This window comes from Opisthocomus hoazin, chromosome 16 (assembly GCF_030867145.1).
Source record: "Opisthocomus hoazin isolate bOpiHoa1 chromosome 16, bOpiHoa1.hap1, whole genome shotgun sequence".
Lineage (NCBI taxonomy): Eukaryota > Metazoa > Chordata > Aves > Opisthocomiformes > Opisthocomidae > Opisthocomus > Opisthocomus hoazin.
This window is the reverse complement of record NC_134429.1, coordinates 15,454,867-15,481,790: the sequence shown is the minus strand read 5'-3', so window position 1 is coordinate 15,481,790 and position 26,924 is coordinate 15,454,867. Positions and strand designations below refer to the sequence as shown.

The following is a 26,924-nucleotide window of genomic DNA, read 5'->3' as shown; positions in this document are numbered from 1 at the left end:
TCATGGCTACAGCCCAATTTGCAATGCCATTTTTGCAGAGGGATAATTAGAAGAGCTCCAGTAATTACCAAATTCCAGAAAAATTTCTGAAGCTCTTAAGCAAAAATGGAGGGGGGTGGGGGGGAGTTAATGATGATGTCCACAAACATGAAGTTTTTCTTATTTACTGAATGTAAAAAAAAAAAAACAAACCAAACAAACCACAACACAAATGAGGATTCTGCACTGGAAAGCAGTATTTTTTTCCTGTGCAGGCAAGATGCTGGTCATGAAAGCCCAGTATTGTGATTAAAACAAAATGATTGCTCAGCTTTATTGTATATGAATATAACTTCAGAGTCAAGTAAAATGTTTTTGTCAGTGTTTGCTTGATAGGTTATTGCTCTTTAGTGGAGAAGCAGTCGCAAAAATAAGTTCACTGCTGACGTGAATGTTTGCATGATTTGCGTTTAGTTGTGCTTGCCCCCCTTCTGATGAAATATTTTTCCCCCTTCCTAAATGCAGGGCTTCAGATAACAGGGAGCGTGCTTATGAACATAGTGCCTATGGACACCATGAGCGGGGGACGGGAGGATTTGATCGGACGAGACATTACGATCAGGATTACTATAGAGATCCTCGAGAGCGGACTTTACAACACGGGCTCTATTATACTTCTCGGAGTCGAAGTCCAAACCGTTTTGATGCTCACGACCCCCGTTACGAACCTAGGGCCCGGGAGCAGTTTACATTGCCCAGTGTGGTACACAGGGATATCTACAGGGATGATATTACACGGGAGGTACGAGGCAGAAGGCCGGAGAGGAACTACCAGCACAGCAGGAGTCGGTCGCCGCATTCGTCGCAGTCGAGGACGCAGTCCCCGCAGAGGCTGGCCAGCCAGGCGTCCAGACCCACCCGCTCCCCCAGCGGCAGCGGGTCCAGGAGCAGATCCTCCAGCAGTGACTCCATCAGCAGCAGCAGCAGTACCAGCAGCGACAGGTAAGGTCACCGTGGGTGGTTGCCCGACCATCCTGTGGGCTTTGCGGGTCGTTTTCCGAGGAGTTGCATGCCCCGGCTGTGAAAATATAAGGTGTTCCGTGGCAAAGCATTATTTGTTGATGTAGAAGTAAACTGGTGTGAAACACAAAAAGACCAAGTTGACATGAAACGGAGCGGAGTTCTGTTGCCATCGTTAATTATTTTCCTGGTGGATCTGTGCAGCATCCGTAAGGTGCGAGCTAAGCAAAGCGGGGTTCTACGAACACAAGGCCTTGCTACACCCCTGGCTGCTGCCTGTGTGCTTGGAGAGTGGGGTCAATATTTTATTTGCTTTGGTGAGGGAATAAGCAGATTTGAAGGTCCAACTACTTCTTGCAGGACACATTTTAAAATACTTCGGGAAATGATGAGTGTTACTGGCCAATTTCCTGTCATTTCCTGTTGCCACTAACGTTTAAAAGGTTGATGCGTTGCCTTTCCATTCTTTTCTTCCTGTTGCCTCATACCAAAAATTGTAGACTTGGAAAAACTGAAAAAAACCCACAAATCCAAGCATGCGCTTCCTAGCGATAACGCCCATGTCCTTGGTTCTGTAACGGCTGCGGTAGTTCTGTATTTGTGTGGCTTTACAAACTACATACAGGAAAAAAAATAAGACTACAAGAGCTGATAATTGGATTTCTTTTAGTAATTTGAAAAATCATGTTGAAATGCTTTTAGCTTTTTAAGAGTAAGTTCACCGTAAGAGTGGAAACCAAGAAGCCACCATTGCACCTGTAAATGTTTTATGCTCTGTTTGGTGACCAGCTCTGCTCCAGAGTTGGAAACGTTTCCTTCACATACCAGTTCCTTTCCAAACCTGAAAATATTAATGAAGTAAATAAGTATATCAGTATAATAAATGCTTAGTGTTTCATTATCTTGATGAATGGAATTTTACCACTGGTAACTCTCTAATCAAGGTAATAATTCTTATAAAATATCCCTGGCTCGAACTTTGGGCCTTTTGGAAGGGTTAGATGGGGTGACACTGGGCAGAGTGTGCAGAAGTGAGGATGAGGAAATCAGTTTCTCCTGTTCTGGTGTCCCCACCCCCCTGGTGTCTAAAGAACCATGCAAAGTTTTATTTACTTCTTTTAATTAATTGTTTTCTCCTCCTGGATTTAGAAATCCAGGTTCTGTCTCGGCCAGAGAGCAGGTGGAGAGAGAGGCATCTCTAGAATATTTGAGATGACTTTTAGGCTGCTTTAAAGGCTTGTTTATTTCTAACACCTCTCTCTCAATGAGATCTTAACACTTAGATGAAGACAACCCTTTGTCAAAGATTTTCACACTTATTATAGCTTAAAAAAATGGGTGAGACTTCCAGAGATCTCCAAAATAAGCCTAGAGAAGATTAACTGAAAGGAGGCCTGGTTACGTTTAAGGTTTTAAAAAAAAATCCCAAGCAGGAAACCCCCCTCTCTTCTGGTGCTCCTTTGCTCACTGCAGAGTGGATAGAAGGGAGTCCAGGAGACTCGTAATATTTATAGAATGACATTGCTGGGATGTTGAGATGGGATGAAATACTGCTCGGAATTGGAGAGGACTGAATATGATCCCACTGGAACAAAGTTTTAAGATTTAATCAGAAGATAAGCAGTGTCTGCTGTGCTTTAGCATTTCATTTTCTTGGCAATTTCTAGTCGTAGTAATGGAAAACTAGATGATACTCTGGGAGGAAATGGAAATAAACATTTTTTTTCTTATTAATACAGTAAATTCAAAATTCAGTAGAGCAAGTAATGGAATCTGGTGGATAGTATATTTCATTTTGAAAGATCAGAAAGGAGTTCTACATGTTTCTAAGCAAATAGTTAGATATTAATAAACATATAACTGTATCTTTACCTTGTAAAATAAAACCCCACCTTGCCTTGAAGTCTTTAAAGCACAGGTGGACTTTGCTGTTTAATTTTTAACACGTTTTGAATTTAGCAGTGTAGATATGTAAACGCTTCATACCCTGTGGTAAGCGAAAGCGTTCTTGCCCCCTTTTTGCTGGTATAAGGTGCTCCCACTTGCTGTCCAAAACCCAGACCAGGCAGAAATTTATTTGCATCTCTGTACGCTGGGTAGTAAATTGTGGCTGTGTCATCGCTGGGTTGATTGACCAAATTGTGTATCTATTTTTCATTTCTAGACTGGGATTTATCTGGAATAACTAGGGATGGTTTGTTATTGTCGGAAGAAGAATTACTTTTTGCAATTTCCGTAGTATTTCTCAGGGGTTTTAGCAAACTGGAGATCCTCTTATGGCTTTATTGTGAGTGGAAATGGCCGATTTTGTGACGCTGTGAAATTACTAAGGTCTTCATGACACTGAGTTCTTCTGAAATTGTATGTATTGAAGAACTTTGTCACTCGAGTCTCTTCGTGTCTGTCTCAGCTGGCAGGGTGGAAAAGGCAAAAACCAGTTGTGTTTACTCAGAGGTGTGGGACTCTTACCCACACTCCTGTGAATGTTTGGAGACAAACGCTGGAGCCTGTGGGAATCCGTGGGTATCGAACACTTGTGAGAACTTTGTGCGTGGCACTGTCCTCGTGGTGCTGTGAAAAACGAGCTGGAAGGTGGCAAAGGAGACGTTTGGGCTTTGTTCCTTGTGGTTTTCCGAGAGCTGTGTGAAGTAAATATGACTTTCATTAAATGGAGACAATTTTCCTGGACAATAATGTGAGGAAAGGTGCTCTGCAGATTGTTTTGAAAAAAAAAAAATGAAAAAAGCCTTTATTTCGTAAAGGTTCGGAGCGTGTTGCGTGGGATCTCAGTTAAGCTTCTCTTTAAATGTGTATTCGGAGGCCTTTACGGGGGATTTGTAATGGGAGCTGCAAAGGAGTAATGTAGAATAAGACCAAAAAGAACACAGCAAAAATAAAACCATATTCTCTGAAGCAGAGCTTTACTGGGTGCATTTTGTGGCCTCTCTGAAGTTGCCCACCGGGATGAGGCAGGGAAGCTGGTGGATGCGGCCGCTTTCTGCAGGGGCCGCTATCTCAGGTGGCATTGGCCTGCATGGAGCTGAGGAAGAGTTTGTGTTTGGAAGTTTTCTTGACGTGAGATTGCTCGTTCCCCACCCGTGTTGTGGAAAAGGATCGTTGGGTTTTGGCTTTTTTAATCGCCTCAAAAGAGTAAAAAAACCTTGAAAATTGTATTTTAATTTTCTGCCACCAGAAGCCTTAATTTCTCCATTTTGTTGATCTCAACACACACCACAAATGATATATTAGCAGACATACTTTCTGTACTGTGTCATGGAAGAAGCTGAATATGCATGGAAGTTGTGTGATCCCATAGGAAGCAAACCAGATTTTGTTTGTGCCCTGCCAAACCTCCTGCAAAAAAATCCCCCCCGTTTTGGGTTTTTTTTTTTGTAGAAAATGATCTTTTCTGGGCTGCTTGTTGAGGTGTTCTAAAAAAAAACTTCCTGTGCATTTTTATGCAGTTTTGTAATGTCAAATGGCTTTACACGTTTCTTGCTGTTCCATGTGTTAGTGATTATTTTTAAAGCTTTGCTGCAGTGATGTATTGAGCCACATGGCACTGAGCAGTGGGACGTTTTGCTCTTAAAAGCTGGGCACGTGGCGACGCTCCTTGTTGAAACAGGATTTAAACTTATTTACAAAATCCTGCCAGCAGTGTTTGATTTCCTATAGGTGATGCCCAGAATGTGAAAGTGTGAACATCGCATGTGTCTGTGTAAACTTACAGATAAGTGATGTGAGATTACTAGTTCAATGAATAATTTCCTGTAGCATGTAATGTAAAATAGATCTTGCTCTGGAGTTAAAAAAGCAACTTCAGCTTAGACGCGAAGTGACTTTATGTCCACCGGGATTTAGGAGAGCGTAGTCATTCCTGTAGTGCTGGATTAAAGCGATGGTGAGAAACTGCACATTCAGATGTCTGAAAATGGATTTTTTTCGATAATTGTGATAGCAAAACTTTAAATGACAAGTGGGCAAGGCTTTCATAAAGTAATTAGAGATCGTTTTTTAATTTTAGGTTTCTCTGTGATGAAATTCTTTCTGGAGCAGTGAATTACAGTTGGAAAGGAATACTTATGTGTTATTTGGTGTGTCTTAATATTGAAATAAACTGATGAGGAATACTGCCAAGAGAATTTTAATCATGGGAAAAACAGGCTCCCTGAAACCTCCCGTGGAGGCTGCAGTGTGTTTGGTTTTGCTGGGGACTTTCTTAGTCCCTTTAAACAACTGAAGTGAAAGTAGAAAAAAGTGAATTTATTTTCAGTACATAATGCAAACCTTCCTTTACCATTGTCTTCATCTCCTCTTTGCCGCTTCGTTTGTCTGCCAGCAAGTGATGAATCACTGAGTTCTAAAGGGATTTAGGGTGTTTGAGTGGGCTGAGAGATGCCTCTGCTGGGGACAGCTGAAAAATCCTAAGAATGAAGTTAAATGTAGCTGTTGATGCTTGTATTTAAGTATCTGTGAGGTGGCCTTTGCTGATGTTAAATAATTCCACATAAATTTTGCACTGTAGAGATCACCTGAATATTTTTAATCTTTTCTGGTAGGACAGCGAGGTTGAGCACACTCCTGTTTGTATGGGAAAAAGAATTAGGCTAAGATTTAAAAACAAAAACAAAACCCAACCAACTAAAAAATTGCTGAGAGTAGGCAGCCTGCTTTTCAGTGACCACAAAAGCAGCAGTAAATCCCCTGAGAGTCAGGTGAAACACCTCATCTTTACCTTTTGTTCACGTAAAGCCATGTGCTGCTTTGATGTTCTGGCTGTACAGGGACATGTGAATTAGGGAAAGGAAAATTAAAAAAAATCCAACTCGGATAGTCTCAGGTTTTTGTTACCAACCGTCGAGCATTTTCACTTTGTTCTTTCTTGTGTTTCTGTTCATGTCAGCTTGCGCTGCTTCTCATCTAAATATAGCCTAGACCATCCTCTTAAACATTTTTTTTTTTACCCTTGGGAGTGTATCAAGTTTCTTGAAATTGAGTACAGGCAGAAAATTTTCAGACAGCTTTGAAGACAGAAGAGAGGTATTTTTATGAAGATTAAAATACAGAAAGCAAACCTTTATACCCTTCCTTCTCCAAAACGGATGAAGAAGACTACCTGTACGTGCGTATTTACACGTAAACAGATCCTCTTTTGGGGGGGGAAAAAAGAAAAAAAAAAGGCCCAGGATCGCAGATGTCCTCGCCAGCGATGTCCCCGTCCCCTGGACAGGGCAACCAGCGACAGCCCGCCGGTCACCTCAGCGCGGGGGGAGCCGGAGCCCCGCCGAGCTGCTGACAGAGCGGCTGGGGGAGGGCGCCGACTCGCATTACCTCATCTCTGGACTCTGAAGTACAATCTGTTAAAAAAAAAAAAAATGCGCGTTGCATAAGAGATTTCTATCTCGCTCTGAAAAATCCGCCTCTTTAGGTCGCCTCCGGTGGCGGCGGGAGCCGTGGCGGCGCTGTAATGGCGGCCGGGTGCGGGGGGGGCGCGGGGCCGCCTCCCCCGGCGCTCTGAGGCGAAGGGCGGGTGGCGGCCTCGCCTTTGTGAGGGGCGGGCGCGCAGCCCCGGGCCGGCGGCCGCCTGGGCGAGCGGCGGGGGAGCGGCTTGTTTGCGCCCCAGAACCGGTCTGAACCGGCGGGAGCCGGCCGGGCCCGCCGCCGCGCCGCCCTCGGGGCGGGGCCACCCTGCAAACCCGGCGGGGAAAAATACCTCCGCTTTCTACAAAAACCTTTTCAATAAAAAAAACCCAACCCCAGCGCTGGAGCGGCTTTCGCTCTTGCGTGAAGGGTTTTTTTCTCACACCGCGCAGGAAAGCGCCGCGGTCGGGCAGTGGAACGGCGGCGCCCGTGTAGAAGGCGGCTCTGAGGGAGGGAGCCGGGCTCTGCACCTCGGCTTCTCGAGCTGGAGGTCTCTCTTCGGTTTTTGAAACCTTTCTTTCAGCGCTCTGCCCGCTCTAGAAGGAAGCGCTGGTTCCCTTGCCGGAGGAGTGAGTCCCAAAAATCCCCAAAAAGGGGCGATTTTGGAGGCTGCCCGCGCGTCTGAACAGCACCGCTGCCGTGGTGTGAGAGAGACAGGACACGGCTGTGAAATAAAGCAGAGATTTCAACATTGCTAACCCCTCTGGAAGAACCCACCCCCACCTTTCTTATGAATATACAATAAAATTCTTATTGTCAAGTTTATACCTAGTTGTCTTTGTATGAGCTGCCCAAAAAAGAGGGCCGTTTTGTCGCAATTAATAACCCCCCCCATCCCCCCGCACTGCTCCCAATAATGGTTGCTAATTGCTGGCTCTAAATGGCAAAGCAATTAAGCCTCTTCCTAAATTTGCAGAAGTAGGTGTTTATCTAAATCTGGTCTGTCAGTCTTTGTTTCTGTAGCAGGGCCGAGAAGCTTTGCTGCTGCCGCTTTTTCAAAGTGCATTTGATTTCTTTGCCTTTCCGGGCAGAGAAAGATTTCCGTTTTTTTCCAAATTAATTTCAGGAAGGGAGTCTTAAAAATGCAGCGTGTTGAGGATGGGTGCAAATGGAAAGGGGTCCTAGAAAAATACCTCTGTTTTATTACAATGATAACTGCTTTGATCGTCTCAAACAACTTCATTGTTTTTGCATTCTGTTAAAGAGATGGTTTTTTTTTTTAATGCTGTAAAGCTTCTTGCAATTAGATCAGAGTCTTTGTTAGCAAATAGGAGGTTTTCTGGCAGCTAAATCCAGACCCTCATGTGAGCTTGCCTTATCCTCTGCTAGGGGAGGAAGACCTGCTGTGTTTTAAACACAACATTTCTGAGTCACCTGTGGACAGCTGCAGGTCTGCAGGTGCAGGAGCCGGTGTCTGGCGTGAGGTTTGGCAGTTTGGGGTCTTCCTCACCTGCTTTTTTTAGGAATGGTGGGAAAAACCTGAGCCGGATGGAAGGCATTGCTCCCGCCAAATATCGGGAGAGACGTTGTCCTGAGTTTTGCCTTGGGCTTTTTGTTGAGGCTGCGGGAGCTGCTGAAAATTGATTTTCTTCCCGCAGGCGTGCTGCAGCCCGGGGAAGGTCTGGTGCTGTTGGTGGATTGGGCTTGACTTGGGGTTGTTCGTACACGCGTATTAACAAAATGGTCACTTCTAATTGCGTTTTTAAGGCTTTGATTTCCTTCCAAGTATTTTGCTTAATCATCTTGAGTAGGCTGAGGGAAGGAAAGAATTAGCTGAGGTCAGGGAAGTTGAAGCTGCCCGTGTTACTTCTCAGAAGGCAGGCTCAGTCTGCGGGATCCTGAAGGCAGGAAGGAGTCTGCCTCCGGTTCCCTCCCTGCTGTATGCCGACAGAGCCGGGGGAGATCAAACCCCGAAAAAGCCAAGCAAAACAGGGAAACCTTGAAGTGTGATAGGCTGTGTTGGGTGCCTCCCTCTGCGTCAGTGGTCCAGATCCCCCTTCCTCGAGAGAAATACAACTGGGATGTGAATCGTCGCTAAAATAGATGAGAGGATCACAGTCTCGAAGTGCCTGCTTGTCTCCAGTGATGCTGAAGGGAGTCTGTACAGCTCAGATGGAGACACATACATTACAGGCAGCGAAAGGTGGGGGAGAGGATTCCCGTCAGCAAGACCTTCGGAATAATGGGCAGTTTAATAATTTCTAATGAATATTCACGTGGAGAGATGAATAGCAACAGAGGAAGGCTGTATTGAATGCTTCCCGAACAAATACCAGTCATTACGATCATCAAAGAAAAATTCAGCTGCTGCCTGGGTTCAGTCATACGTGTTTCCATTAAAGGGTAGACAGAGCGTCCCTTCACATTTTCGGTGGGACTTGCAAATGCAGCGACTTGGGGTGTTTTTTGCCAAAGAGGATGTTTCTGCCTCTGCCAGAGGCGTGGATGTGACACTGTCGTAGCTTCAGGAGGAGAACCTTCCCCTGAAAACCTAAGGGCTGGGAGAACAGCTCTCTTCGAGCTGTATTTGTGAGACCTGGGCATTAACCTTAAAAACAGCTCTAGGTAGAACATGCTGTGCTTAAACTAAGGTCAGAGGGATGTGAATTAATGGTAAATAAACCTTACTGGGGGAAAAAAAAGCGTATCATCCCTCAATCTTTGCCCAGTGAATTAACTGTGTAACTGATGCACTTAGGTTTGCCCTTAACGTCCAAGCGTCAAGCGTAGTCCATCCGCAGTGTCGCGAGTGCCAGAACCACTAATGATGGCATCAGGGTTTTAAGTGTGAAAGCCTCTTAGCGGGTGATTAGATATCCTTCTCCAGATCATTACGGTCAGCTGGTGATGCTGCTTGGAGAGGAGTGTGCTGCACGTTTACGAGTGGAAAATCACAGACTTGGAGAGAAGCGAGGGCTTCGACGTTGTGTAGAGGAAAAACAATTTGTCCGTGCCAAGACGACACAGTACTAATTTTTTAAAATCAAAAAGCATGACCGACCACCTGTTGTGTTTAAGGGAGGCAAAAGCTGAGTTTCCAAAAGGAGGAAGAGGGAGCTGTGTACTGTGTTGATGCTGTTATTTATTGGGGGGGGGGTGGGGGGGGGTGGGGAAGCTTGCATTATTATTTAACTGCCTAGCACAAGAACAAAAATAGTGCTTTTAGTGTTCGTGGCATTAAGAAACAAGACTACTCTGTGAATCTGTCTGTCACAAGAATCCTGTAGCAAAGGTGCTTGCTGGGTTTCAGAAACAAACACCCCGTCTCCTTCCAACCGCAAGTCCTCTCTCCTTCTTGGAGAAGTGGAACGCGGAGCCTTCTCTTTGAAAAATGCCTGGGCTTCAGCGTGCAGTTGCTTTATTTAGCTCAAAGCGACGATTTTGGCTAGAAGACACTTGGAAGTCTGGGATGGCAGCAAAAGTACCTTTTGGAGATTCCTTTCTAGGAGAGGGAAATGGTTTTCAGGGCTGTCTCCTCATTTCTTCCACAGTTGCCTTATATTCTCCACAAGTGCCAGAAATCTTCAGTGTTTTTGTACCTGGGGAAAAATATGACAACCTCATCAACGCCTTTAGAAATCAGGAGAGTAATTAAGACGCATCTCCAGCAGATGCCGGCAATAAGGGCATTCATGTATTTTATTATCTTTCATCCATTGGAGAGTTGAAACCTTTTCTAGTCTGATAACGTGTGAAAGAAAGGCACTGTTCTCCTCCTGAAAGCAAATTCCCAAGAATGAACAGCACCGGGTCCCCACGGACAAATGGTGCCGGGCTGGGCTGATGGAGAGATGGGAAGTGCCCTACTTATTCCGGCTGCTACAGGTTTGACCTCCTTGTGTCATCTGACACCTCGTTTGGTAAGAGGTTGCTGCAAGATCTGAAACCCTCAAATTATGTGAGATTTACACAGTTGCTTTGAACTTAGTCCCTCCCTTCAGTGTTTGTTTACTGCCTGGTATGTCCTGTTGTCAGGATTGTGAAGGATGAATAGTCGCAGGAAGGAAGCTGTCGGGTTAGTACAAATTTTCTGTTCTTCTTCGCTTTCTAAATGCACATGGAGCCGTGTTTATCCCTGTTTCAGAGTCTGGGAATACTCCGAAGATGTCCCGCACCGGTCGGGGCTTTGCTGGGTAAATGCTGGCTTGTAAGTTTTCTATTTATTTGTTTGTTTGTTTGTTTTGAGGCGAAGTGAGGAATGGCTCATTGTGTTTCTCCCACAAAGAGATGCTATCTAACGGTTGTTTCAGAAGGAGTTGATGTTGGCTTTGATTTTTAGCATGCAGTCTCCCTGTAACATTTAGAAATCAGGTGTGAAAAAAGGAAGATGCTGAATTAATAGTGTATATGTGGCTTGCAGGCTGCGCCTCGCTGTGCCGCTGTGGTCTGGAGGTTTGAAAGCCTGCTCTCCCTAAGCACCAGATCCCAGAAGGGAAGCGCACAGGTGGGGCACGTAGGCTTTGCGTATGGGAATTCCTCGGAGGATGTTCCTTCTGTCCTGTAATCTCCAGCGTACCAGCTGAATTGCCTCGTGCTGCTTCTCCTTTCCCAGCCCTGGTAACTGTGCGCTCCCACTGCCGCATGGTGTGGAGGCCGGGGATGTAAAAGCGGTCAGGCCAGGGAGTTGTGAGCATATAAGGCATTTTTTGTTTGCATTTTTCCCTGCTTTGGCATTTTCCCCACAAATATCGAAGTCCTCGTCCTTGCTTTACGATCTCTGGTTAGCGTGACGGAATTGTCCCAGGGTTTTTCAGGAAGGGGAGTCCCTGGACTTCTGACCATGTAGGGGTTTAATCACTAAATCACAACAAATACTGCTGAATTAAATTACAGTAGGGTGCTTTTTCAGAAGTTACTTTTAAGAGACAGACCCAAAAACCACTCTGCCATATGATACCGCTTTTGGATGTTTTTAATTTTTTTTTTAATTTCTAAGGCTGGTGGTACTCTATGTAGCTGCTCCACAAATGTAAAGACGCGTTTTCCCCACCAACATGGTATACGTTCACTAGGCTGTGGCACTTTACCTGTTTCGTACAAAGATTATCTTTTTTATTTCATTTTTGTGGCTGAAGTGTTTTCTCCACATTTGAAATTTCACAAAAAGTTCTACTTTAAGTTGTATTTTTATTTGTATGTGGGCAGAAAATGAAGTAATTCCCAAATATAGTCCCAGCCAAGAGATCCATCTGTTCTCTGCATTTTTAAATGGCAAATTAATCCTCAGCATACAACTCATCAAATGTCTGCTCTTTTATAACGTATGCTGCCTGAGATCACAGAAATGACATTTTTTTTCTCAGGCCTTCCATTTTAAGTAGTCCGTTGCGTGAGAATAACAGCTACCGTTCCAGTTTGACAGAGTGCTCGTGTGCATCTTCCAGTTGCTGTAGTTGGTCAAAAAAAAAATATATTAAAAAAGAAAAACAAACCCTCTGGAATTATTCTTCCCTTCATCTGGTTGGCATTTCTTTAAAATAGAAGTTCTAAGGCAATAGAAGTTCTGCTTCAAAAACGCCCTTAATGAATGTACTTATTTTTGATGGAGAACTAGGGTCGCTTTGTCCATTTTCTTTTAGATTTCGCTCTTTGGACAATGGCGACCATTTTTAGCAGCACTAAACTTCCACGGCGTTATCTGCCATGAATGGGATTTCTATATTAAGCTTCGCATGGTCCCGTTTTTACTGAAGAGACATTGTTTATCAGCTGTGTATCTTGGCATGCCTGCCATTGCACCTCCCATCCGAAGAACAATCCGGTTTGTTTGTGAGAGAGGATGCACCGTTTCAAAACGGCTCCGAATCGGGAATCTCAGCAAATGGTGTTTTGTGTAGCGCTAAGAACCAGGGCCTTGAAGAGGGAGGCGGTGATCTCACCCGGCTTTTGGCAGGGCAGAGCAGAAGGTCAGGGGCTCGCTGCCCGTGGGGAGCAGAAGGTAAGGAGCGGCCTGGGGTGGGGTCGGTGGGGCATGCGTGGGGCCGGATGGCGGGGAGATGAGAGCTGTCAGGGATGTAGGGCGTAAAAATACTGCCAGGTTTGGGCTTTTTTAGGTGTGTGATGCTTTTCTAAAACACGAAGATGGAATTAATTCTGCAGGCCTGTTTGCCGTGATCTACCAGCAGTTTTATGTTGAAAAAACATTTATACATCTGGAAGACTGGAATAACCTGGGGGTGAATCAGAGCTGATGCTTTTTTGGTTTTAGTGTGTGTGTGAAAATGGCGTTTCTTCTGAAAAATGTCCAGTGCTCAGCATGATGTCAGTATAGCTAGGGCTGAATGCTTTTAAAATTGTGTTAAGAATTGTTTATTCCCAGGAAATCGTTGGACAGTGCTTTTAGGGCAAAAGGAGTTGCTTTTTACTCCTAAAGTAAGCGGGTAGTAACCTACTTGGACACAGCAGTGGTTGCATTTTAAATGGCATTTCACTCTCCTGGCTTGTAGGCACTACTTGGAGTAGGGGTTTTGTGTTTTGTGGGCTTGTTTTGGTTTTGTGTTTTGTTTTGTTTTTTTAAAGATGCATAGTAGGTCCCTTCAGGAAAGCAGTGCAGTTGTTTAGGAAACTGCCTTTAAACGTTGCTTTCTCAATATTTTGAAAAGATGTGGCCTCCCGCGAGCCAGGAGATAAGTTTCTCAGCCTGCTCCCTCGGTGATTCATTGAATGACCTTGGGCAAAGCCCTTGGCCTCTCCTTACCTTATTTATCCATCTGCAATGCAGGGATGTTAAGACATACCTACCTCCCATGAGTCTTCAACGAAAATGGGGTTTTTTTTAAAGATTTTATATGCTCTGAGGTGACAGTTGCAAAATGCTAATTTAGATCATCTGCAGATAGCTGGCAAAAGCTGTTTACTTTCACAGTATTACGCTAATTTTGGCCAAAGGGCTGAAAGCAATTTTTCTTCTAGACTGCACAAGCCGTTCCTCCGCCGAAGCGGTGAACTCTGCCCCGCCATTTTCTTTTAAAAGCCGCTGCGATTGCAGGCTTATCGGTGCCGGCAGCCTTGAGCAGCAGCTCTTCTGCAGGCAGGTCCTGGCAGCGCTTGCAAGAATTTGGCTGAAGCCTGGTGTGGTCGGAGGAGGTGGGAGTTCGGGCTGGCTGCAGCGGGACTGCTCACAGGGGCTGGTTCTTGACCCAAGGCTTCCCTCAATGAAGGTAGTGTTAAAAACCAGAGGCTCTTCAGACTCGCACATTCTCACACCCACCCTCTTTCTTCCTTCTTTGCATCGGTGGAAGTTTAATTGTGGGAAAGCTACGCCAAAGAGCTAGCTTCGTACTTCACCCTCAAGGCCTCGATGATTTTCATCTTTCCCAGCACCCTGCTCCATCGCCGTGGCCGTTTGCTAGGAGAGCATTTCCTCCGGCTTCCCGGAGCTTCATTTTTGAGTGTGAGCAGTCGCACCGTTCCCCGGGAGCCATCTGTGTTCCGAAAAGGCGGTGGCTGGCGAGGCGGGCAGCTCCAGCTTCTCCCAAGGTCAACACCAAACCCATCCACGGCCGAGGGCTTGCGTGGCATCTTCCCAGCAGGGGTAAGCTGCTGTGATTGCTGAGGTGGCTGTTTGCGATGTAGATAGGCTGGTGTGTCTGTAACCAGGAGGTTTTTCTCCTTCCAGATTTGTGTTTTTTATTCTTGACTGTACAAAGTTCAAGCCTGAGGACAGAGGGACGGAGGTCAAGGAGCGAGGTGGTAACTCCGGCTGTGGGTTGGGCACAGTCTCCGTCCGCCAGGCGGGGATTAATATAAACATACATATTTTTAGCGATCATAATGCATTACTTAGTTGCAGGAAGAATTAAAAGGAGCCCACAGTTGTCTTGCAACTCTGAGCGTGTGGCTCCAGGGGAAGGGTGGTTATGGGGGTGGGAGCAGTCCTCTGTCCTCCTCAGCAACTTCTTCATCTTTTCGGTGATTCATTTCAGGCCGCTGTTTCTCACCGAAGTGCAGGTGTCTGTTAGACACGATGATAAAGTGATTGCATACATAAGTACGGCTTGTCATGGAAATTAAAATGTGATGTTAATCACCCAGTCACTTGACTGCGGTTAAATATGTGGCAACTATTATCTGGAGACTATCTTAAACTTACTGGTCAAAGACTGAAAAAAAAATACAGCAAACAGGCTGTGTTACTTGGCCAGCTGAAAGACAGCGAGTTGCCATGGTTGTGTTGCTTTCCCATGGCCTTTAAACATCATTTCATTTCATTTCTTTCGATTCAGGATTCCAGCCCAGCAGGAGATTTCTTAAGTCTCCTTTCTGGGTGTGGTAAGAGAAAAAGTTAAGGGAAAGAGGATGGCCTAATTTCAGTTGTCTGCAGTATTTACTGATCTTTCTTCAGAGCAGTAAATGCTTTTTTTTTTTTTTTTAATTTGATGTTTGTGTGCCTTTTGTGATTGTTTTCTGCTTACATGCAGTATGTCTCCTCTCCCCCCCGGTCTGTAGATTGTTTTATGTAGCTGTGTGTTGTTAAATACTTCCAAGGCTGCCTGTGTGACATGTACAAACCAAAGTTCCTTGGGTGGCTAGTTCTCAGCGGCTTGAAAGGGTGCCAAGAATGTCATGCAGTCGCGCCCCGGCGTGCTTTGCACCGCCAGCTCCGAAGGTGCCGGAGGCCGGGGTGATGGGCACAGGGTAGTTACACCGAGACAGTACTAGGTGTAGCTCTCTGCTCCCCGGCTCGCTTTCTCCACCCTTTCACACCCAGCAGCCAGAGCCTGCTTATATACTTATTTAAAACGTGAAGTTTTGTTGTGAAATGGAAGAGCAGGGTTCAAGCTCTTTGTGGTATGTGCCTGTGGGCTGGGCCCCTTCAGCTGCTCGCCTGTAGTCTGCAAAATATGGTAACGACTCGTTACCTCTTGATCCCTTCAGACAAACAGACTTTAGATGTTTCACTGGGTTTTCTGATACCTTTCCCTTCAGGTTCAACAATTCCTTTTAACTAGGAAGAAAAAAACCCATATTTATTTCCGCAGATGAGAAAAATATTTTGGTTTTTTTTTTCTTACACTGATGTGGACTGGTATTATGCAGGACACACCGTGTGTACAAAACAGCTACCTGCTGCTCACCTGCGTATTTAGGTCAGCGTCGGAATCGGCTCAGACAAAGAGACGCTAACCCTCTGCCCAGGCCTCTTGAATTTTCATCATGGTTATTCCTCCTCGAACGTGGCAGAACAGCCGTCGGGATTGCTGGAGTGACCTGGTGTCTGAGTTGTGTGGGAATAGGTTACTTGCTGGTCTCAGCACGGTACGTGTCATGTGATGTGTGCTTTTTGGCTTGTACATGTGTAGAGAATGGGGGAAATTCTAGTTAAATATGTTTTTACGTTCCTGTAGTATTTAGCAGTATGGCAGAAATAGCAGCCTGTAATAGACCTGTGCATATACTTTTTCAATATATAATTTTTCATCTGGAAGAGAAGTCAAAGAGTTTCACAGGCAAAGATCCTTTAATCTGTAGCTAGAATGGAAGATGATATATTTTTTAAGGTTTTTCTGTTTCGAGCAGTTAGTGTCATATTTTTTTCTCGATGTTGGCTGGCAGTAGTCACGTTTTTTTAATTTTTTCCCAAAAAACACATTGGTACATGCAGGACACTGACCAGTTTTCTGGTGCTGTTTTCCCAGGTCCGAGAAGCATAACTGGCAGTATCTTTCCGAAGGCTGTTGATGAGATACAAAGTATTACAGGCTTTTGTGTCTTCTGGGTAGAGCTCCTGAGCACATAGCACTGCCAGTAGCCGACTTTTGAAGCTGGTGTTTTGTGCATAGAGATCATCTACGGTGACTTAACCCCGATCTGGAAAGGGCGGGATGAGAAAAAAGGGTTCCTGTTGCTTCTGACTGTACATTAACTTTGGATTTCCTGACCCGGCTCAGGAATCCGCTGCTGACATCAGCCGTGAGAATAACCTGCCGTCAGCTGGGACTCGTGCTGCGGGAGGTTCTCCTGTGTTGCTGTCCTGAACAGATCTTTCTAGGAGATAATCTCTACTTGGAGGTTAGCGTGACAGGGTATTGAGTCAGAGCTGATCCAGGCAGGGTTCCTCATTTTGGTTAATTTTGGCAGGAAAAAGGTAATTGCTCTGCATATTTCTGTGAAAAGAATCCTGGATCATTTACTAGTTCTGGTTAAATATTTTTTGAAGGCAACTATTAAAAAAAAGTCAATTAATTTTTAGGTTTTTTTCTTCCTGCTGAAATTTGGCATGTGTTCCCTTGAAAAACGAAAAGAGTTTCGAATTATTTTAGGTGCCTTGTTTCTTAACTTGCCCTGACAATCAGACGTTGGTTTGGTTTGGTTTGGTTTGGTTTGGTTTTGGTTTGTTTGGTTTGGTTTTGGTTTGTTTTTAAACCTGAAGTTCGGCAGCGCATCGCCCGCAGCGCGTGTTAAAGCTTCTCTCTGCTTTATTTTCCACGAAGGCGGCGGTGTTTCCTGCTTGCCGGGAGGAGGGTAGGCACCAGCCGTACAGCTGACTCACCGTTCTCAAATCAATCTGCAGAAATGACAATTGTCCCACATTTTCCAATTGCAGAAGGGTAGGGCAGGTTGTGAGATCCCTTGATTCAGCGCGGCTGCCATTGACGAAAAGCAGCGGGTATCCTGTTACATCGACTGGTTTGGAGTCTCTCTTTTATCTCCTTTTTGCTGGGGAACAAAGAGAACGGCTCACTTTGTATTCTTCACTCAAATGCTTTCATTTTTCATACATAAATGGAGCGTAACTTCATAGTTAGTTACTAGAACTGCAAAATGCAATTACTTGAAAATGAGGTATTTCTGTGGAAGTGAGGACTGGTTGTATAGGATGCCTGCACCAGGATTTGAAATGTTAGCTTTGCAGTTAGAAGTGAGGAAAGGAGAATTCTGTGTGCTGAATTAGCTGCAGCGTATTGAAAGCAGGCATGTCTGGGGCTCAGTTTTGTGAGCTGAACCCCATTGCTAGATTCTTACGTGTTGAGTCTGTGGGACTCAGCCCATATGGATAAAATGTAGAGATTGGTTTACGGATAGCTTTTATCTTGATTAATAGAAAATAGATACATAGATAAATTCTGTCAGTAAGAACACACATACTTATATACTTGTAGGCATTTATGGAAGGCAGATTAATATTTTAAAAGGGATCGTAAACTACCATGGTAGTAAAGTTTGTGTGTAAGAGAAGGATTTCATGCCCACCTCCTCGTTAAAGTCAGAACGATCTTCTTTATAGCTCAGGATTCCATCTGATTTGCTGACAGTGAAACAAAAAATCTCTATTCTGCATCGCTGTGATGCCATGATAAAAGCTGGAGTGAAGCTGATGTTAGAAGCACTCTGGGCTGGACAAAAGAGCATCTCAAACCCTTCTGGTTCAAACTTCAGGTTCTTCACAAATGAGCATACGTCACAAGGAAAAGTCTGCAAACCACCGAAGAGGCGACTGAAGCTGTAAGCCCGAGATGTTTAGAAAAGCAAATTCCCAGCACAGGCTCCCTGTCTGTGCAACGCGTGTGTTGTGACAGCTCAGGAGATTTGTTTTTCTGTGTGCTGGCATTCTGCTCCGCTGAGTTTACATGGATGTTGAAGAGCAGGTTTTCCCGTGTTGGGAAAAGGCTGAGTGCCAGAGCACACTCTGCTTCTGGAAAAAATCATTGCGGGTTTAATACTGAGGCGGAAGCGCAAAATGAAGTTACAAAGCCATTTTCTTTAAGCCATTTTTGGCCTGCCCCAAGACCTGCTGTGTACTCTAAATACCTTAAAGGAAGAGGTTATCAGAACAGTTGTTCTAACCTATCTGTTATATTCCCAGGCTAAAATTTCCCTAACTAGTTTTTCTAAAATTATTTTTGCTAGAAGAATTTTTAATAACTTTCTGTGAGTTGGCAAAGGACAGTTGTTTTCAAAATTACTCACAGGGAAAAGAAAAGCCATGTCCTCATTTTAATATTCTGGGAACATACCCTCGTGCAGCTTACGTGCTTTAGTTTTGAATATTTTTAAAGCTGGGGTAGTTGAAAAGGAGTTCTGGTTTTCTGCTTGAGACTACGTATAATTCACTGTCAGATGCTTTGTTTTGATTCTGCTGTGTGCTATAACTGGATGACACAGCAGCTATAATTAACTCTTCCATCATTCTCCTATTCGCACAACATAAAACCTTTGACTTACTTTTGAATTATTATATCCATGTTTTTTCAATCGGAAAAGCGATGAGGCTTTCCCTAAAGAAAAGGCAATTGTTCTTGCTACCATTTTTTTTCCTTTCTAAAAACAGTCAGGAAATAATGAATTTTTTTTTTCTGGGATGTCTCAGAAAGCCTTGATTTGCTGAGGGACACATATCCCTAAAACTCACCGGGGAAGTGGAAGTTATCAGCATGATCCTTGTTTCCCAAAGCTACATGGAATTCGAACTCTTGTAGGGTTTACCACCCTGTGAGACTGCTGCTTCAGCGCTTGGTCATCATACAGTGTTACCCAGAGATTATCTCTTTTTTTTTTCCCCAGTGGAATGTTGTGATTTTAACAGTATGTTCTATATTTTAAACATCCTCATAAAAAGAAAAACTAAAAATAACCTGTTCCTGTTTTAAAGCACTGCTTAAATAGAAATTCAATGCTGCCTCTTACTTAAAATATACAATCTTAGCAAAATAGAATATGTAAAATGCTGTAGGAAATACATAGTTGGTTGTAATACCCAGCATCAAGATGTGAGGAGGGAAAGTAAAATGCGTACGGGGCAGAGGCTTGCTGCAGCCCTGATGCCTTATTTTAGCCTTCCCCAGGGGAATGGCAAGCCACACGGTGCTGCTGTCAGCTTGGGAATTATTTTCAGATTCTCCCCACACACATTCTCTGACTATATTTGTGTATTACAAGAAGTTTCTCTGTTCTTTGCCAATTTATTTCATAGTAGCAGGCGGTTGCTGATGTTACCCCTTGCGACTACTGAAGGCCTGTTCACATGGGGCTGGGTTTGTCCTCCTTCTCCCAAAATGCTGTAGAGAAGAACTTCAAATTAACGAGGACTTGAGGTGATCCAGCATTGCCAGAGTTAGCAGAAAGGGAGGAGGCAGAGAGCATGGGATAAATGGGCAAAAGACGAAGAGTGAGTTGTGGCATGCTTCACTTTCAGCAATGAAATAGTTTATTCATGAAGAGGAGCCAAAAGCACGTTGCACAAACACAGGTGAGGCAAAACCAAAGGCCGTTTACGAATTTAGAAGAAAAATGAGGCTGTGAACGGGTGTGTCTCAGTGGTAGGAAATTCAGAGCTGAGAAACACGAGGGGCCGTAGATCGGAGAGGGCAACATGTGAGATAACAGGCTGGGTGGTGCAGGGCGGCTGCCCCTCGGTGAGCCGGTAGCAGCGCCCGCCTCAGAAGAGGAGGGCAGGAGAAAGGGCTCTGTTCTTCACTCCTTTCGGGCACAGCGTTGTTTTTTCTCCTCTCCCAAAGCGCCGCTGAACTTCCTCCTGTGGGGATGGAGGAGAGCGTGTGGGAAAGGCACCAGTGCGTGAGGCGGCTCGATGTCAACTGGTTGGGAGGGCTGTAATGAGAGGGTGAGACTAGGAGGAGAGTTTCTCATGTTTGTGATTACTTCTGCATTTTTGACCTTCTTGTTTTGGTTTGGTTTGGTCTGGCGTGTTTTTATATCCTCCTTCAATTGTTTGTAAGCATTTTGGGACAGATCGCCACCTTCTCTGCGCCTCCGAATACAACGGGGATGGACCCCAGGGGCTTTTAGTAATGTGCCACAGCTCTCGTTACACCAAGATGTTTAGAAGAAATCCAGGTTTTCGGAATGTTTTGAGAAAAAAATGACTCTGTCACTGCTACGCTGGTGTCATATAAACAGTACACCCACAAAAAAGGAGTATAGTAGAAGAGGTCATGAAATCAAATCATGGAAACAAATAGAAGCCTGAAATGGTTTCCCTGAGAAAAGACTAGAAAAAGTTAAATGGTGTAACGTAAAAAGGGAATATAGGAAGCCTATGAAGTAATTCAAGACAAGGAAAAAATAAACTTGGTTATCATTTTTCTGATATGATGTGGAGAGGAACATAAAAATTCAGTCGAAAGCAGCAAATTTAAAACTGACACGGTTATTTTTGTACGTGGCAGACCTCCCCCCCTTCCAGCCTCCGAGTTAAAATTCCAGCAGAATTTTTTAGAAGGCTGATCGTGTAATGGAGAATGAGAGTCTCCAGGGTTATGTCAGACAAAATTATTTTTAGCGATGTTATAAGCCCTCTTGCCTCGGGGAAGAAATCAGCCACCGAAGAAGATGACGTGTCCCCACTGGGCAGGCTTTAATAACATTATTCTCTGTATTTCTTACTCTCCTGTGAAGCATCTAACGATCTGCACTGTCAAGAGTTGGTGGACTAGATTGACTCCCTGTATGATCTGATATGCAAATCCTGTTCTGCCATAATTATTGTTTATAAAAGATGTTCTTATATCCTGAAGTTGGCTGATGAGGCTGAACCTGTAAAGAGCGTTTGCTGGTTCTGGTTCGTACACATCTGCCCAGGTTATTCTCGAGCATTTGACAAAAAAAACTTGCCAGGATTTTCTCGGACGAGATTTTTGTATCATCAGCAGTACGGGTCTTTTTTTAAAGATGGACAGGAGGCAATAAGGAGAACTCCAGGGTCGAGTCTTGGATAGACAGCGGCACCTGAGAGCATGATAATATTTCTTTTTTGTACGTGAGAGCACTGCGAGGGATTTTTAGGCTCTCTGTATTTCTCCAGTCTTCCCACGCACCTCCTAAGTTGATACAACATTGTATGACACTTAATTAAATCTTCCCTATTGTCACGGCGCGTAACAAGATCTGTGCGACATTTTACCCATATTCTGTTTCCTTGACTGTCTCCTCTGAGGGCTTTGTAGGACAGTATTTGTAGAATGACTCTAAATTCCTGTGTGCTACTGGGCTGTGTTACAGAAACTGGTTTTTCTGCACCAAGGAAAGGAGAGAGAAAGGCCTGTAGATGAGCAAAAAAACTCTTGATGTTTTGCTTTTGAATTAAAATACCCATGTCCTCTGGTCGCTTTGCACCTCCATTCCCTCATCTGTCGCTTCCTTTCTGCCATTTACAGCAGCGACTCCAGCAGCAGCTCGAGCGACGAGTCCCCAGCACGGTCAGTTCAGTCGACAGCCGTCCCAGCGCCCGCGTCCCAGCTGCTTCCGTCTCTGGAGAAAGATGAACCCCGGAAAAGTTTTGGGATCAAGGTTCAAAATCTTCCAGTGCGCTCAACAGGTAAATTCACGTAGGAGAGTGAAACAGGGAAAAAAGGAATAGGGAGCAGGTTAGGGACTGGTTAAATAATCTTTATTGTGTCTTTGACATGGCAGCCGCAGGCTGCCTCCGAGAACAGGATTCTCTCTCTGCTTCTGCCTCGGTTCTCGTCTGATGGTGGGGAGATGGCTTCATTAGTGACCACCGGTGAGAAATGCTGCAGGTCCCTACCTCGAGTCCCTGGGCTTGAGCGCTTACAGCTACTGGAGCTGCTGCTTTGAAACAGTAATGTGGATTTCCCCGGGGCAAAAACCTGAAGCATCTCAATTTTTTCACGTAGAACTTGGACCATTTATTCTTGCCCTGCTTCAGTTTCTTTTTTAAGACAAAAACTTCAGGGTTTTCTATTGCAGTGTTGAGTGCTGTAAAATACCTATGAGCATATTCGTGATGGCGTTGAATATTGCATGGTAAATAATGCAAGAAACCACTCATGGAGGAGTGCAGATGATCATTCTCTGTTTCCTGTGCTGAATGCAGGAGAGATCCCACGAAAAAAACAGCATGGGCTCATTTGTAAAACAGTTGTAATATAATTCCTGGATACAAAGGCGCTGGCTGAGTTAAGATAATGTGTGTTGACTTTGTGAGCAGCATACCTCACAATGGTAATATTCTTTCTATAGATTTATTTCTGAGATATTCCTTGAAGTGACGTAACGCTGAGGTAAATATCCTACAGATCACAGGCAGTTTGTATGGTTGTGAGTCAGATTTTGCAAGATCTGATGAATCTGCCTGGTTATCTTTCTGAATTGACTGAACTGAATGCTGTGTAGCTCTGATCTCCATTCCAGGTGCCTCATCCCAGCTTTGGAAAACTGCTCGATGCAGTATCCTTGTGGGTTATTCATGAAGTTACACTTCATTTCTTTTTCATCTTGAATTAGATGTCTCTTAGAAGTAATAACCATGCACTGCCAGCTTTAGCAATGTAAAACCTTGCGTGTGTAGTTCCCTCGGTTTAAAAATGAAGGCAAAGGGAAGAATCAGCCAGAAGCTTTTGACATTGGCAAAATCAACATCCAAAATTAAAAAGGCACTTCTGCGAACGCTGCGATTCAGGTTTAACTGGGTGAATTCACGTTTCAGAAGGAAGGTCAAATTTCTTCATGTCTTTGGTGTGCTGTTAAATTGGTAAAAAATACGGTTTTATAGTACTAATGTTTATTTGTTGATTTAGATACAAGCCTTAAAGATGGACTTTTCCATGAATTCAAGAAGTACGGAAAGGTGACGTCAGTGCAGATTCACGGGGCTTCTGAGGAGCGGTATGGACTGGTGTTCTTCCGACAGCAGGAGGACCAGGAAAAAGCGCTAAATGCCTCAAAGGGAAAACTTTTCTTTGGCATGCAGATTGAAGTCACGGCCTGGATAGGACCAGGTGAGGTCCCTGCCCTTCTTGCACTGGACACATGACTGCTCTGGGTGTATTCACGAGCTGTTGTAAATAGGCGGCACAGGAGTAAGAAACGTTAAAACTGCCTCTCTGCAGAAACATAACTTAAAGAAACTGGGAAATACGCCAGAATAAATTCCAGAGCAAGAAGGGTGGATGCTCGTAGGTCAAACAGGGAGAGGGTTCCAGTCCTAAACCTCAGAGAAGGAAACCTGTCATCCTCTCAAGCAGTGGGATCTGCTGGCTGCTGGAAGAGTCAATCAACTTCTGTGTCTCAGTGGAGCAGAAGCCAGTGGGCGGTGTAAGCATAGCACCGAGTCCTCACAGGCTTGGTTTTCCTGCTTTTAATTAAAACAGCTAATGATGACTGCATTTTTGAGGCCAAGGCAGCATAGCCCGAATGACTGACCAGTAAGAACTATAACATTGAGCACGTGGTGAAGTTTTCAGTCTGTACTGCAATTGCTTGTTTAAAAACTGACTTGTGAAAACAAACTTCATGCACGTGCTGTTCCCCAGGTACAGTGAAGCCTTATTTGAATTCATGGTAGGCATTAATATTTGTTAAAAAAAAAAAGTTTCTAGAGAAGCAGTTGGAGAATGCAGCTGCTTTTCACCTGAGGATACTCAGATTCCTCAGCACTCACCCAGTGGTGTGATGCAGGGATTTCAAATTTCATACAAATAGCCAAATGCACAAGTGTGGCAGTGTGTATTTTTGTCAAAAACATTGGTTACTCTTGTTCAGATCATATCTGCTCATCAGGAAGTAGACTCTGAAAAAACAAATCAACATGAACCGAACCCACATGAATAACACCTCCCTGCATTACAAATTTCTTGCTCGCTTTTGCTTCTAGAAACAGAAAGCGAGAATGAATTTCGTCCTTTGGATGAAAGGATAGATGAATTTCACCCAAAAGCAACAAGGACTCTCTTCATCGGCAACCTGGAGAAAACAACCACCTACCATGACCTGCGCAACATCTTTCAGCGCTTTGGTGGAATAGTGGTATGTGAATCCTCTGTACTAGGGGCATCATTGCCCCTTCTTTCTGCACAGACCTGTAAAATGCTACGAGCGGTGGTAAACCGTAGTGTCGATGGCAGCTAATTCAGTCTTTATGTAATAATCTGAGTCATTCATCTTGCTGGAATGTACCTAAAAGCTTGTGTTTGCATTTAGAGTGATATTTTGGCACATGTATGTGGAGGGGATAACTTAGCAGGAGAAACCGTCCTAGGAGCATTACAAGAAGTGTGTGTTCTGCTAGCTCAGAGCGTTGGCAGAAGAACCGAACTAGGTAGCTGGGATGTAAATATGCTGGCTGTTATTTTCATGTTGCATCAGTACAGCTCTGTGAAGTCTCCATTTTCTGCTGATTGCTGAAACAAAGGGTTTAGTTGCAGCATGTGGAAGTAGCCATCAGCGATCACATTCGGTGCCCTGACAGTAGGGCAGGAGAGGCGCAGAGCAGATGGATGAATGATGGCACGTGTGGGGTTTGGGCGTTCAGCTGAGCCCGCGTATCTGAACAGGGTAGAGCAGCAGCCACCCTCCTCTCCTCTCCTCTCCTCTCCTCTCCTCTCCTCTCCTCTCCTCTCCTCTCCTCTCCTCTCCTCTCCTCTCCTCTCCTCTCCTCTCCTCTCCTCTCCTCTCCTCTCCTCTCCTCTCCTCTCCTCTCCTCTCCTCTCCTCTCCTCTCCTCTCCTCTCCTCTCCTCTCCTCTCCTCTCCTCTCCTCTCCTCTCCTCTCCTCTCCTCTCCTCTCCTCTCCTCTCCTCTCCTCTCCTCTCCTCTCCTCTCCTCTCCTCATGCCACTTTCTATCAAGTTGTATCGATATTGCATTTAAGAGAAATTTTCCAGAAAAGTGACGTAACTATCCACAGTGGGTTTAATTAATTGAATCTGGGCTTCAGCACTGGTAGTTTGTGTACTCACTGGTAGCTGTGGCTGCTTATGAACACGCTGTGCCTTACTGATTCTGCTCTGAAATAGTTTTGTAACCACTGCGGCATTAGTCACACATACCAGGAACCCCATACGTACTTCCCCCCGAAAAAGAAGGGGAGGCGTGCTTCCGTATACGATGTGGACAAATATAAAATTTACATTTTATGATGTCTGGCAGCTCTTGTGCATCCAGCCCCCGCTGTATCCTTGACATCAACAGTGATTTATGAATTCATGCAGTGTCTGCGGCTTAAACCCTTTCCTAATCTTATACCAGCAGAGCTGTCGTGATAAAGATGCTTATCAGTAGTAGTGCACTGTCTTGTAAATTGGTTTTTCTGTGAAATAGTGCTATCCCATCAACATTATTAATCGGTCAGAGTTCAGCAGCACAATTTCCATGAAAACTTACAAGCTCAGGTGCAAAAGGGGCCAGTTTTATAACCTTTCCGGTGGATAATGAGCAAAGTAATGATGTTTTATTTGCCTGTCAGAAAGGATTGCTTGCCCAGGAGGAGTGGTCAAGTATAATTTGCCACGGTTGCAGTGGTGCTACTTCAGACTCTTGGAAATGTGGTCCTCTGTTAGTATTCCACGTAAATCATTAGACCGGGCCTATAGAAGTCTAATACTTGTGCAGATCTCCCTGTTTACTTCGGTTTTCCCAGATAAAGAGCTCTTGGGTGAGACTGTACCAAACTGCTGCCTTGTCCCTAAATTTATTAACCATGAAATTAGTCTGTCTTGGATGTTGGAAAGTTTGTGCTCATGCTCGTGCGCTGGCGTTGGCATGCAGCTCACAAAGGAAACTTGCGCTATTTAAACAAATACACCGAAACACTCCACCTTCTATTTTCAGCTCAGAATGAATCATATTATCATGAGTTTGTTCGGAGGCTCTCAGTACATTTGCCAGTACTAGTGCTGAGCTTGAATGTTAACCAAATGTCAGCTCCAGGCTTGCTGAGTTTTAAAAATTGATTGAAACCAGCCTTTATTAGGCTTTCGTAGCTTTCTCGTGACTGTGCTGACCTCTGAATGGGCCTGTGGTGGCTTAGAATCCTATGCCAGCAGTGACAGAAGTTGAGGATCTTTCTTGCCTTTGCCATATCAGTGCCAGGATAGTTCAGGAGACTAGTCCAGCATCACTTTGTGTTTCTAGGAACAGGATGGATCATGTTTATTTGGAAAAGAAAAGTGGCTTGCATCTTGGCTCAGAAATGAGGACTGGAGCAGGCTGTTCTCTCTTGAGCCTTTGCAAGCGAAAGCTGAACTGTATTTCTTTGATTCGGAGTTGTCTCTTCTTGACATTAGCAAATTAAAGCTACTGATGGTTGGTCAGGTCAGGCTTACTTCTGTGGGTTGAATTTTAAATCTGCCTTATGAAGAGCTTTCCCTGCGTCAGTAAGGATTTGATTTTGCCATTGAGTGAGATACAGCAGAGCAGCAAAGTTTGTAACTGTCTGTTATTGTATCAATCCTCTCTCTGTAGAAAATACTAATTAAAGAGTGCTTGCTGTACCATGTGTCTCTGTCAAAAAAAAAGTCCACTTAGATCTCATTGACACTGTAGATTCCTTTTCAGCCTGTTGCTGACTGTCAATTTTTTTAATTTGTGTTCCCCCGCTCAGGATATCGACATTAAGAAAGTGAACGGTGTTCCACAGTATGCATTCCTGCAGTACTGTGATATTGCAAGTGTGTGTAAAGCAATTAAGAAGATGGATGGAGAGTATCTTGGAAATAACCGGCTCAAGGTAAAGAAATCCTCCTGTGGACTGTATCCTTCTCCTTGTTAACTTTTGTTCACAGCATCATAGGATATTTTGCAGCAGCATA

General features: G+C 44.4%; 1 protein-coding gene across 5 annotated transcripts in view; it reads left to right on the top strand.

Moving 5' to 3' along the window:
* The window catches only part of SPEN (spen family transcriptional repressor), a 67,763-nt gene that overhangs the window by 22,554 nt on the left and 18,285 nt on the right, over nt 1-26,924 (top strand). For all 5 annotated transcript variants that reach the window (XM_075437102.1, XM_075437099.1, XM_075437098.1 and 2 more), the window contains exons 3-7: nt 505-981; nt 21,534-21,694; nt 22,917-23,117; nt 23,993-24,144; nt 26,717-26,842. In XM_075437102.1, the coding sequence (XP_075293217.1) occupies nt 505-981; nt 21,534-21,694; nt 22,917-23,117; nt 23,993-24,144; nt 26,717-26,842 (1,117 nt within the window). The remainder of the gene's footprint in view (nt 1-504; nt 982-21,533; nt 21,695-22,916; nt 23,118-23,992; nt 24,145-26,716; nt 26,843-26,924) is intronic.